The sequence below is a fragment of the Pagrus major genome, chromosome 21 (genome assembly GCF_040436345.1).
Source record: "Pagrus major chromosome 21, Pma_NU_1.0".
In the NCBI taxonomy this organism is placed as follows: domain Eukaryota; kingdom Metazoa; phylum Chordata; class Actinopteri; order Spariformes; family Sparidae; genus Pagrus; species Pagrus major.
The window spans coordinates 9311998-9325409 of NC_133235.1; the positions used below are offsets into that span (position 1 = coordinate 9311998).

The 13412-nt window shown below is 40.8% G+C and overlaps 2 protein-coding genes across 3 annotated transcripts; both read right to left on the reverse strand.

The window, feature by feature from the left end:
- Positions 1-224: 224 nt before the first annotated feature.
- homeza (homeobox and leucine zipper encoding a) lies at positions 225-5896 on the reverse strand. Its single transcript, XM_073491046.1, has 3 exons — positions 5447-5896; positions 4596-4687; positions 225-4214 (listed from the first exon to the last, which is right to left on the reverse strand). The coding sequence occupies exon 3, from the start codon at positions 4185-4187 to the stop codon at positions 2196-2198; it is 1992 nt and encodes a 663-aa protein (XP_073347147.1). The 5' UTR covers positions 4188-4214; positions 4596-4687; positions 5447-5896; the 3' UTR covers positions 225-2195.
- A 1339-nt stretch (positions 5897-7235) lies between these two features.
- dhrs1 (dehydrogenase/reductase (SDR family) member 1) lies at positions 7236-12795 on the reverse strand. Of its 2 annotated transcripts, none has more exons than XM_073491351.1 (9): positions 12702-12795; positions 10130-10278; positions 9690-9833; positions 9128-9207; positions 8717-8849; positions 8448-8591; positions 8300-8369; positions 8050-8130; positions 7236-7945 (listed from the first exon to the last, which is right to left on the reverse strand). In XM_073491351.1, the coding sequence occupies exons 2-9, from the start codon at positions 10271-10273 to the stop codon at positions 7809-7811; spliced, it is 933 nt and encodes a 310-aa protein (XP_073347452.1). In that variant the 5' UTR covers positions 10274-10278; positions 12702-12795; the 3' UTR covers positions 7236-7808. The 2 variants fall into 2 exon arrangements, with proteins under 2 accessions (XP_073347452.1, XP_073347451.1); XM_073491350.1 differs by lacking the exon at positions 12702-12795 and adding an exon at positions 11026-11133.
- Between the last annotated feature and the right edge of the window lie 617 nt (positions 12796-13412).

Consider the following 13412-nt stretch of genomic DNA (forward strand, 5'->3'; position numbering starts at 1 on the left):
TAAGTTCATCAGGACTGTCACATCTTTGTTGGAGATACACATTTGATTTATGCCCAGAAAAACTTGCCAGCACTGTTTAAATGTCTTGTATATTGTTGGGCATAGGTACTTAATAATACTATATTACTAATACTAATACTTATATAGATATTGTACCATGTAATTGCCCTGTTTTGGAATGAACCTGTAATACAGCACACAAAAACCATTGCTTGCACACATGATTAAAAGACAAGTCCTTTACTGGTTTCCAGTGACACAATTGTGCAATTGGGAACAGGAAAAAATACATTTCAAACATCTGCAAAGGAAGACACTAAGTGTTGTAGAAATTTCTCCACAGCATGACACCTGCATTAACTTTTCATTACTACTTAAAACAAAGTGATGCACTCAGCTTCCCCCACATTATGGTCATCTAAACTTTGTCCAAACATTTCTAAATAACTAAACTCTGACTCCATTTAAAGCCCACAGCACCCTTGTAGTAAACTAGAAGTACTTTAGAGTATGGACTTTATCTGAACTGCTGGGTGTATATGTATATGTTTGTGCTATTATAATAATCTGATTCAACAGAAACATGGGATTTATTCTTTGGATGAAAAACCTTTTACTACTTACACAGTACATGATCAGTTATCTTATCTAGTTTGTCTATATTATAAGCCATCAAGTCACATCCTACACCTATTAAGACAAAAGAGATTTAAAAATACTGACTGAATCAATGAATGCAAATCAAAACTGAAATTGGCATTTCTGACATCTGTATGATGTTTACGTGATTAATGCTTTCTCAGTGCTGTTAGCTATAGGGCCCAGACACACCAAACTGATTTCTCAAGAACCTGTGGCAACGAAGGCCGACTGTCGTGTCATCTCATGTGGCCTGCATCTCGGCCAAAAGGCTGCACTTGAAAACTCTGCAAAGAGCCAAAAACTTCATGAGGGGAAATAACTCTCCATTCCACCAAGTAGTGGTAGTCTGTATACATCATTCAAAGGGGACACTAAAAGAGTCGGAAATGCTGATATACGTTGTTATGATAAAGCAGAGTTTTTGACACCACTGTTGCTGATATAGCCGCTTCTAATCAAGAACATGTCTGATAAAAAAGTTGCAAATGGCACTAGCAAAGAGGCGGAGGTGAAAAATAAGGAGAGACCACACTAAATGGGTGGAATCATGGAAACTCCTTTTCAGGTTTCTCTTCATGTGCACTGATTTGCTTTGCTGAACGGCCAGTCTGAGTGACTCTTTCACTCTTTTCGACCAAAAAGCTGCTGACAAGGGCAGCATAGTGCCAGCGATGCAGGACACACCGCAAAAAGACAGGCCACAGATGCTCACCAACTGCCCTCACATTGGCTTGGTGTATCAGGGCTCCTAACTGTACAAAAGTACAGTGCAATGAAATGCAAATGACAAGCAAAGTATTCAGATAGTAAATCCAGTATCATAGCAGAGCATCTAAAAGAGAATTGAATGTGTTTCAGAAATGTTCTGTGGACAGTAATAGAATTAGACGTATCATGCTGTTTTCACAAGTCATGATCACAGGTTTCAGTGTTAATGGATCAAGAATGACACTGCTAAGTTAGGAACTCATCATTTGTGAAAGGATTGGATTTAATGAACATAATGGCAGCAGGCTCTAAAACCAAAGTGCAAGATGTCAATTTAAAGTGTACATGTCCAGTGTGCTTTTCATGACAAGGAATTATTGGCTGTAACGGAATGATTTCACACAGTGACCAGTCAACAAAGACATCAACATAGAAATTTTTCCGGAGCAGTTACTTCTCTGCTATATTCAGGTACCAAAAGTACAACCAGTTTAAATTATACTGCTACAGTAGCATACTAAAAAATCTGTAGTAGTGATATCTAAACAAAAATAATAAGCTCAAAAAATATAACAAGCCAGTGTACAAGTTACTGTCCTATTTACAGCAACACAGGCAGCACAATTATAATTCAAGTCCAAATATATTAGGATAAGCATGAAATGCAGCATATATAAAAAACACAAACCTAAATTTTGGTTTGCACAGGGAAGACTGGATGTTAGAAACCTGCCTCAATTAAAGCAATTTAAACCTAGGTAATAACTATGCTTGTTGGTGCAAAGGATGTGAGGACCACACTCCACCAACTTTTTATAAATGTTCCTAAGTCTGGTTCCAGTGTCTTAATCAGTAACAATAGGTTCTTGGTCTGTCTCCCCTACATCCTGAGCTGCAAACCAATCTCGCACTTGCTGGTAGCTCATTTTGGATTTCTTGCATAGAGTGTCAAGGTCTTTTTCATGTAGTGGGCCTGTCGAAAGGTAATATGTTACCAATGGCTGGATATCAGGGTAATCTGTACTTGCTGCATTGGGTTGAGATTTTCGTTTGCGACCACCCCCAGCACGAGTAGATGTCCCAGAGCCACTTCCATTAGTTAAACCACTACTACTTTGCTGGGCTGCAAGTTCTGCCAAGAACTGGTCACGGACCCCCTTCACCCAGCGCAGCTGTCCGTTTTTAACAGCATACCTTGTGTCCCCAAACCACTGAATCACATCTGCACGGGGTAAACCTGTAAGCTTAACAAGTTCGGTGTAATCTTCACTCTTGGGCCACTGGCAGCGCAAAAAGTATTGCTTTAACACATCCAACTGCTCCTTGGTCTTTCTTGGTCGCCCAGCAGGAGTAAGTCCAGGGGATGAGGAAGCTCCTGAGACGCGCGAGGGAGTTTGTGAGGGACTGGCTTTGGCTGAGTGGGCTGACTTCTTTGATGTGCTGATGCTCTTTGAAATCGGTTTACAGGGTGAGGCAGTCAGTGGTGGGCTGCCAGAGGGGGAAGAGCAGGGAGAGGATTTTAATGTACTTGATGGTTCCCATGGCTCATCTGGCTCAGACTTGCAGGTCTTGGTCAGTTGCAGGGGTTGTTCTTCACTTTGATCCTCATCTTTAAAACTGTCCCCATCACCAGAAAGCTCCTCCATAACTTCATACTCTTCTGCGTCAAGGACCCTTTCCCCAAATGCTTCCAGGCTGTTTGTCAAAAAGGTCTGAAAGAAATGTGAATTTCTTATCCCATTGCTACGGGCTGCCTCAGCACCCTTCACTCCATTTTGTTGACGAGGTTTTTGAGTAGTAAGTGAAAGAGGTTGAATTTGTTGATCATGTTTACCTCCAACTGCAGTTTGTTGAGAGTAGTTCTGGGCTGCTGCCAAGCTTCCTCGGCCAACCCTAAGCTGGTACCGGCTGTCACTGAACCATTTACGAATGTCATTACGGCTCAGCCCTGTTTCTTCCTGCAAACGTCTAAGCTCTGCCTCTGCAGGCCAGTTCTCTCTCAGAAAGCTCTTTCGAAGGGCAGCGAGCTGAGCCTTAGACTTCTTGTAGCGCCCATGACGGTGCTGTTGAGAAGATGATACTGAAAGGTCAAGGGAGACATCAGCTGCTGTGCTTGCTGGTGTGTCCGCTGGTGGGCGGTAGAAGTATGAATCCTGAGGAGGAGGGAGGGTGGAACTGAAACACGGGGCACTGGGTTTGGCTGGTTTATAGGAATCTGGTGACTCACACTTTGGTTTCTTTTTCTGGGGGGTGAGGCTGGAGAGAGCTCCCTCAACTTCATCGCTTTCCTTTTCCACAATTACCAATTCCTCATAACTTTTGCTCTTCATTTTGGCTTCCTCATTTGTTTCAGTAGACTCATCACAGAGTTCGGGCACTGCGAGCTTCCGCCTTGTCTCCTCTATCTCTTCTGAGGACCAGCTGATGCCATATTTGATCCTTTGCACCATAAACCACACCTTAACTTTGTCCAGTGGCAAGGCACATACCCGAGCCAGCGTGCTAACCTCACGGGATGATGGATATGGAAATAAGTTAAAGGCTTGGACCAGCTCAGGGATTGTGTCAAGTTCCCGGGTTTGATCCGACTGTGTCCATACCAATTTTAGTCCCTCTGATACTAAGGGCAGGCACACAACAGAGTTGTGGTTCGTGGTGAAGCTAGCCACACCACTTGCGTTGTTTTCAGCTGAGCTGGCAGGGTGGCGCAAATCCGTGGAGGAGTTTTTAGCGTCAAGCTTTTCTTCACATTCTGTCTTTGTTACTTTCCCTTCAAAAGACTCCTTCATGCCCATAAGCAGTCCATTTCTGCCATTATGTTCACTGTAGGTCGCCATCTGGGATAGCAAAATAGGCTCATTCACCTAGAAATGAAACAGAAACACTGATTTAGTTGTTGTTTTTTTTCTGGAGTCAAGTGCCAAACTGTTTTCACTTCACAGATAAGATCACTGTGAGGAGAAGGAAAGTATCTTCATCACGGACTATGATGTTTTTCAGAAGTTTATGTTCTCATTCGTTCTCAAAGTCAATTATCTGACAGCTGTTTCCCCTCCCCCCCTATTTTTCACTCCTAATTCTGAACTCCCAATGAAACTAGTCGTATACCCTGTCCAGACTGAGATCCCCTCCCCCAAAGTGTGGTGACTGACTTTTGTTTTGTGTGAGTGGGGGTACTGGTCGCAAAGGGTGGGAGAGGGGGGAATGGGGATCTATAAGAAATCCATCACAGTCTACTTTCTCACCCCGTTCCAGTCAGGCTTTGTTCCACTCCCAAGTTCTCAGTCCCGAAAGTTAAGTGTATCCTCTTCACAAAGGCAGATACCACAAGAGAAACCTGGGGAAGGAGAAAATGAGCTGCATTAGTCATACTCAAGTCGAAGTGTAGGCACACTACACACTTAAAGAATATCAAATACTGCAAATGATTTGAAAAGCTGAAGATATTTGCAATTTGTTCTTAAGCAACAGGTGTTAAGTCATCACCTCAATATATCACAATGGAAATGTCAATTTGGTAGTTAGAAGGCTGACTACAATTAATTGTTATTCAGATATACTTGTTGACCATATTTATTGACACTTTTGTCCCATTGCAGTCATTACCTAATTATATGAATCAGGTGTTTTTAACTACTAATTGCTGTCTCACAAATAACTGTGTTCTCTTCATTTAAGAGGAATTGGTCTGTATTTGGGACAGCAGACTGAATGTTGCGCATTTAGTTGGGAGGTTACGCCATGGCCGAGATTTAGGTCGGTTGAGCCACGCAAGAAATTTTCAAGTGTACCAAAAACATTAGCAAACAATTATGAAATCACTGTGTTAGTCATTCGTGACACATTGAAATTCACAGGAAGAGATCAAGTGGTGGCCTCCCCAGTGTTTGGGGTTTTACTGTAATGCGCTGTAAGAGTTTAAACATGGTATGTTTGTTTTTAGTGAAACAAAAAGCTGTAAAAGTTGCTCAGTATGCCAGTGGCTGTGGCAGACCAGTGTCTCCCCCCTTTATGGCGTACTAACTAAAACGCTTCACACTGCACAGGCGCACTTCGGCGTCTGACACGCTTCAGCGAAACATAAAAATAAACTTACCGAAAATACCAAAACAGCCCTTTATCCCCGAGGTCCGTTTGGGCGAAAAGAAAACCAAAGAAGCCCAGAGTTTCCCCTCTTCCACTCCGCTTTTTATGGCCGAAGTTTAGAGGAAGACCAAGGGAACAATACCGTCTGTCTGTCTGTTTGACCCTTGTCTTATTTATCAAGCACCTCGACGGATTACGGTCGGGATACAAAGATGCGAGACGACCAAGTTTGTCGCCTTTCCTCGGAGTTCAGTCGTCGGCTAAGTCCTGCCGTAGAGGGCTCAAATCTCTCAATCCGTGAGATTCGGGTATGAATTTGAGTCGCCGTTACTTCGTCCCCCTCGGTCCATCCGTTGTTGCTTTTGTTCTTTAACTGAGAAGTGTTTTCCCTGTCCGGCCAGATCGAGGCGAGGCGGAGCTGAAGACCAGGAAGCCCAGAAGGCCCAACTGACTCTCCCACAGTGACGGCGGGGTGGGTGTGCCAGTCTGGGAGAGCAGGCCGTGGATTGGAGGGAGGAGGCGCCTGTATAATAAATCCGTGGCAGTAGGCTAAACATTTTCACGTCAACCACCCACCAGTCCCCCCTCCCTCCCCGACACCCAAATCAGGCCCACAAACATCTGATGTGATTTTCAGCGAGAACCAACATCTTGATAAATTTAAATGACTGATTCATCCATTTCCTACTAATCGTACAAAGAGTAACAAGGAACAGGAGTTGATAATTTTAAGTAAATACATGAAATGTTCACATGAACCTCCCTCCTTCAACATCACTGGACAAAATGTATAGAGATTCTGAGTTATCATCCCAGAGGACAAATCATCACTCAGGACACTATGTTATCTGGATATGTGGGCATTTTGGCAACATGGGAGAACTTCTAGATTTGAAAAATGAACACGTCATTATATCTAATAAACAAATTCCACAAGTTGAAATTTAAACATTAGTTTTAGACTAATTTGAATTAAACAACTTGGGAAAAACAAATAACTAATTCTTTTTCTTGGCTGGCAGTATAGAGAAGGCTTTGAAACAGCAGGTAGTCAAGTTGAGGAATAAAACTTACTGAAAATAAAGATGAACAGTTTATTGAGCATTTGTATAAAATCCATATGATTAAAAGCATTTTATTTTTTGCTGGGGGGACTTGACCTCAGTATTTCTAAAACAATCACTCTGGCACTGTATCAGTTCCTGTATATTGATTGTGAAAGTGCAGGCATACTTCATCCAAAGATGGGCGTCTTGCCCAAAACGTCCATGTTGCAATATTTAAAAAGATAAAGTGATGTCCTAGTCTTTCTTTTGTTAAATATTAACCACATGTAGGATCAGGCACCCAGTCTTCAGTGTCGAATCGTGACTTCAGCGTGTTATGTCCTGTTTCTCGTGAACTGTATAAATCCCTAAAGTATCAACAAAGTAAAGTCCCTGAGAGATTTACACATACGGAGAAACCCAAGTTGTAACAAGAAATCGTTAGACAGCCTGTTAGATTTCTCTCGTTTTGTAAACAAGATTGAAGTATACAATCAACAGTGTTCCAGTGATACCTTGTTCCCTCAAGCAATATACTGAATTCTTATCAGTTGATATTCTGTGACAGAAAATAAGCCCGTTGTATTTCAGTGATTTGCTCAAGAGTTAGCCATTATAATTCATTGTTTATGCTGAATCATAGAAAAACATAAACAAGATGCAGATATTTGTCTTTCTGTAAGAGATTCCACACATCTTTCTATCAGTTTGGAGATACTATTTTGAATAAAGGAACAAGACGCGTAAACACCAGCAAGTTAATATTTTTTTATTTAACCAGTTGTTACTGTAGTAGTAGTAGTAGTAGTAGTAGTAGTTGTAGTGTTGTGTGTATGTACAGTTAATAGAAATACAACAAGTAAATGCAAAAATAAATGCAGAAAATACATTTACAATACAAAACATTTTATGTTTCTAAAATGTGTCATTCATCTGTAGATAATTGTGAATTTGTATACTGCTTCAGAAAATAGACAATATGTAGTAAGAATAATAATGTGTCATTTTTACATTGTGGCTTCACCCACAGCTGATATTAGTGTTAATGTTGAATACAGAAAATATGCTCGAGCACCCTTCATGTTTACCTTGTTTACCTCAAACTTCACAGAGTGACATTCATTGAGTAATCAAAAATACGTATATTTACAATGATTTAAACAATACTCCTTCAATATTACTTTCAGTCGAAAATGTTTAGGGTCTTTTCACCCTTTCAGCCACCAGTAATGGATTTCTCCTGAAACTACTGACATGACAACTACAGCTTTAGCTACATTTCAGACCATGTAGTTGAAACACAGTAGTATCTGATAAAGGAAATGCTCAGAATCGGCTGCTTGCCAGGGTGAGCACAAAGCGTGGCATGCGCAGGAATGAAGGGACGACAGCGGACAGCCAGGAGAGATATGGGACCTGATTCAGGAGGAATTTTAGGGAAGTATAATCAACCACGCTTCGCCCTGGAAATAAATACATGATCAAAATATTAGAACTGTGATTGAACATTAAAAAAAAAAGTTCAAATATGAGCACAAATCATTACAAAAAGCTAATACAAACTTACCATCAATATCCTGTATCCCATAGCGTCTTGCCAGGTCACAGGTCATGAGTACTTTCCCAGTCAGCGACATCATATTTTTATCTTTCAGGCAGAAAAAGAAACCAAAGATTAGTTTCCAAATGAACAAGACTACTGTTAAAACAGTAAATGCTTCCTCAAGTGCGCACTTCCGTAAAGCCTTTCTGGCTTTTTCTCTCTAATTAACAATCTGACTGTGAGGTGAATACCTTCTCACACAGGATAATCCCACCTTTTGCCAGGTTGACAATGCACTTTCCACTCAGTTCTGTGGTTTCTCCATTGGCAAATACATCTTTAAACTGAGAAAGAGAAAATTCAGACATTAAGCAAAAAGAAACTGAGATAAGGATATGAATTTCTGTAAGAGAAGAGTCTACCTTAGAATTCATCCCTGTTACTGTGTCGTTCTCCAGTACGAACTGAGACACCAACTCTGTTTGTACCGCACCCGGCCACAGGCTGACAGAAGTCACCCCTCTACTTTTCAGCTCAACTGCCATGTCTGCTGCCAGCCTGTCGCACTGGAAACAAACAATAAAACAAAACAGGTTTTCATTACACCAGGCTAATTACTGGGTACGTGTACTTATGAGTTAAATGAGATTTGGGTCTTGATAACATAAGACTTAATGGGAGGAGAACTTACCGCGGCTTTGCCAACGCCATATGGCACATTGAAGAGGTACCGCAGCCCCCCCACAGATGAAATGGTGACAATCAAACCCCGGCCTTGATCCACCATCATCCGGGATGCATGAACTGAGTAGAAATAGTGGCCCCTGTAAGATAAATGAAGATGGAAATAAGTCAAAACATTTTTGTCCACTCTGGCACAGTGCACATGAATACATTTTGATTTTATATAACATAACAAACACTGTTTCACATCACTCTCCTGGCTCCTGACAGAAAACTCACACTTAATGCAAAACTAGACGTCAAATACAGGTTGAGTAATGTCTCGATATTTGTTACTAGACGCGAGGAAATGACTAAGCAGTTTGCTGACGATGACTCAGTTGGCTTATCATACATGACTAAGCAAAAGAAAACATACCTGAGGCCTGTGTTGTTGATGGAATCCCAAATGGTCGGATCGGTTTCCCAGAACTTCTTCCCCATATTCTCGAAGATAGCCTGAAAAAACAAATCACCCACAGGTGAGGCAATGATCAGACCTGCTATCCACATCCGTCCAGAGTGATCCGATCACAAGTGGACAGCTCCAAGTGCAGGTGTGAATTCCCACAAGACACGTTGAAGTCTGGCACTTGAGATCCAATCACTCAGACCTGACTTTCCCTGTGAAACAAGAAGAGGAAGCCACAACAACAGGCAGGATGGATTACACACAATCCTTTTTCCATGTGGTTCACTGTAATGTAAATGACATGTTTGACCTCGCTTAACCTGCCAGTGTTAGCAGCGGATGTTTGTGAAGAAACTGTTTTAACGGATCCAACCATTGAACTAGTAACCATAATATCCCCAGAGTCTCTTTGAAATTGTATAAATATAAAACATATAACATATAAAATTGAAAAAAAGTTAGTACCAGTTCTGATCAGGGTCTATTTCTACCATATTAAGTATGCAATCGGCCAGTGCAGTATACCTACCTGTACTCCAGCATAGGCATTATTAACCAGGACATCCAGCCTGCCATTCTGTTCACGTTTGATCCGTTCGAACAGTTCTTCAATGTCTTTGTCATTTGTAGAATCACAGATAACTGGCAGACAGTTTCCGCCCCTCTCCTTCACCTGTGTTGAAAACAAACATTTCAACTGTGAACCTTAGAAAGAAATCCTGACTGAAACATTACTTCTGTGATGCTACAGAGAAGAAAAACATCCACATTTCAGTTGCAATGTTCTCTAAGTCATGCACCAGGAAAGGACAGGGAGGAGGAACTGCCAATTGTGGGAGCTGAGGTTACGTATTACAAAATGATGGCCCCACCATTCGTGAGAGATTGGTTAACAAAGACTGGCTGTGATGCTCTTCCTAACAGTGGCCTGATCTAGCTCTTATCAGAAATCCAAGCTCGAACTTTCACCTCTGCAGCGGTTTGTTTCAGAGTCTTCTCCTGGCGCCCTGTGATGTAGACGGTGGCTCCGGCCTCAGACAGCTGGAGGGCTATTCCCCTGCCAATACCTCTGGAGGCACCTGTTACCACACACACCCAGCCAGACAAAGACATCTTCCCTGGAGGAAACAACACCACATACAATCAGCAGTAAGCCAAAAAATACCATGTAACTTTAAGGGGAAAAGGTTGAGTAGATTAAATATGATTAGAGATCACCTAGGAGATAAAATACTAAAATTGCAACACGAAGTGGCGCACCCACTGTCCATAGTTCAGCTGAAATCTAGATGAGCTTTCTGTGTGTGTCTTACACAACTCACTTGGTCCAGTCACTGTTATTCAACATTGAACATGTGCAGTCAACAGCAGACAGTGATGTAATGAGTGACATCAGTGAGCTCTCAGTGTGTACATTTATGAAAGTTTAGGAAAAGATTGTTAAATGATATTCACACTATAACAAAGACATAGGAAGGGTATTATCAGATGAACAACAAAATAATAAGACCCCCCCCCCTTTCTGATAATAAACCAATTCAACATTCATGTTATCTTGTTCGTATTAAGTCATTATTTTTTAGCAATGTGCTTTTTTCTAGTTTGAACATTGTTTGCTGTTGTTATAACACTGTTATTCTCGTTATAAATGGTTATTTTGGCATAACAAGAAGCTTTTATAACGCAAAAGATGCAGTCAAAGCCGTGAGAGAAGAAAGTGACGACTCATTTTCAGGACTTCACTCAGTTATAAATCATGCTTATCGGGGGCGACACTCTGTTGTTATCTAACGCAGGAGACTGGAAATGTAACTTTAACATCTGTAGAATTCGCTCGATTGCATAAAAAAACAAAAAATCATTACCGTATTCCACAGATAGCGCTCGGAGTAAACACACAGGAAACGTCTCGGTCCAAATGTCACAGCTGCTGTGTGGAGGTGTTGTGATATCACACCGTAAAATGCCTCCAGCTAGAATGTAAGCACTGTTAGTTGTTTCAAGGCCACGATCACAGCACCGCGTCTACTGTAATCTCGCGGGAACATGGGAAACGAAGCAGAGTCGCCAAGGGCGAGAGTGGCGTTGACGCTGAGGAGTCACTCGCGCTGACTTCCTGCTTCGCTTGAATTCAGATTGTGACGTAAGCACCGCACGGTTGTGTCGTAGTGAGCTACCAATGACGTTTTTAGCCTTAAATTTGTCTTAAAATGACTTTAAAATAAGAACAGGCACTGTAATTGACCCATGCGCTATTGTGCTATTTTTATGGTGAGTAACATTTCGTTTTTAAGAGTTGTACGCTGTCGTGGTTAAGAGTTAGCGAACTATCTTGCTGGTGATAGTCGGAGGTGATCTTTGGTTTAATTTACAACAATTCACACACGATGGCGCTGTAGTCCTCTTAAATAATGTATCCTATGAATGTGGCGCTAGAGGGTTACCAACTTTTAGAACAGTGTTGCCAAACTGCTGTTTATGAGGCTATTAAGTTCAGTGGACATGGGACTTTTGCATGCCAGTGTTCCCATTTCCTCTTAAAGTAAGCATTAAAATTTCAATACAAACGTACAGAAAATGCTCCAGACTTGCATGAATAACTCTTAGTGTGTGTTTGGAGGCATATTTGCTCACAGCAGAAACAGTAGTGCAAGGACTAAATAATGATTTCTAAAATTGGCATCACATCACAAAAAAATGACCTTGATTGAAAACATTAGGCAATCATTACCAACCAATGAACTTTACGGGAAGCTTCCAGACACAACAGGGCACATTGTTTGTGCAGATGTTATCAAAGCCAAGCAAAACAGATAAATTATAATGCTAAGTCCTGATAGTATACAATATTTTGCATCATGGTCATCATTGATGCAGAATACTATAGACCTATATTTGCTTATTTTTTATTTTATTTATTTATTTTTAAAAGAAAGATTTTGAACACACCTTTCTTACTCAGTCAGTCAGTACCTTTTCTTTGCTGTCAACAAGCTATCAAAATGTATGAGTCCATCATATTCACTCACATCATCATGATGTACAGCTATGCAGATTGTTTTGCTTTTATCTGATGAGCTGTTAATGTATCCAGCTATGTGATTTCTGAATTCACTGCAGTGCAATAGAGACAGAGAGTCAAAATTCCCATTAAAAACGATTCAACAGTAACATCTCAGTTTGTAGTCACTAAACAGGTCTGCCAGCAGTTCCAATGAAAACTGTAAAGGGTTACTGGAAACACATGTTGCTGTTAGATTTTATTAGAATAAATCTTTCATTCACCCCCATTACACTGGAAAGGACGTAGAGGAGGATATCTCAAAGAGCTTGGTAAATAAAACCAAAAGTAAGAGAGAGAATATGTTTGTTCATTTTTTGTAATTAGTGTGAAATGACTATTTAAATCAGAAATTTACATCTTGGACTGATTGGCCTAATTGACTCAGGAGCTGTTCCATTCACAGAGAAGTGACTGACTGTGTCATTGGATGCACATTCTCTGATGCAGAACTTGTAGCCTTATGATTCATTAGCATACCTTTACATGGATGCAAATTTCTCCTCAGTCTGTGAAGTCAGTCTCCAGCCTTTGCCATACGAAATCCATGTTTGTTGAGGCATAAACATGACAGTTTTCTGCATCAAAATATCCTCATTTAATTAACTCAGCAACTTCTGGTTACTGGCATGACATTACAAAAGAAGTCCAGAGTCAAGAAAATTTACGCAATCATGTAAAAACATGAACTTTACGGGAAGCGCCTACGCTGGACATAATGTAAACATGGGAAGAAGATGGGAATCAAGCCAAAAAAAACACAGATACTGTTCTATGGTTGACGCTGCTCTTTTGCAGATATTAGCTTTGCATAGACGTTATTATCTGTGTATCATTTCTTTTTGATAAAGCAAAAACTGATGTCACCACAGTTTGATCTTTTTTAGAGAAAGGTGAACACGGACAGTAACAGGATACACACGTCAGAGAAACAACGTATTGTGGTTACATGGTATAAACTGTATACTGTTTACTATAACTATATGAGTGCCAGGCCAACAGTGGAGAACAAGAAGAGAGTTTTCAGGTCATTATTATTCAGCCACTTCCATGCCACTATAGAGCCTCTTGGGAAACTTTTTAATCATTAGCTCAGTGTAAATAGAGGAGCATGCCAATTTCAACTTGTCTCTTTCAGAATTTATCATCATAACTTCAGGACATGTCACCTCAAATTTTATGTGGAATATA

What these genes read in the sequence shown, in the direction of transcription:
- homeza (XM_073491046.1), bottom strand. Translation starts at nt 4,187, where the DNA reads ATGGCGACCTACAGTGAACATAATGGCAGAAATGGACTGCTTATGGGC.
- dhrs1 (XM_073491351.1), bottom strand. Translation starts at nt 10,273, where the DNA reads ATGTCTTTGTCTGGCTGGGTGTGTGTGGTAACAGGTGCCTCCAGAGGT. An exon ending in ATGCCTATGCTGGAGTACAG is followed by an intron (nt 9,208 to 9,689) that starts GTAGGTATACTG and finishes TTGTTTTTTCAG; the next exon opens with GCTATCTTCGAGAATATGGG. An exon ending in CATTGTCAACCTGGCAAAAG is followed by an intron (nt 8,131 to 8,299) that starts GTGGGATTATCC and finishes TCTGCCTGAAAG; the next exon opens with ATAAAAATATGATGTCGCTG.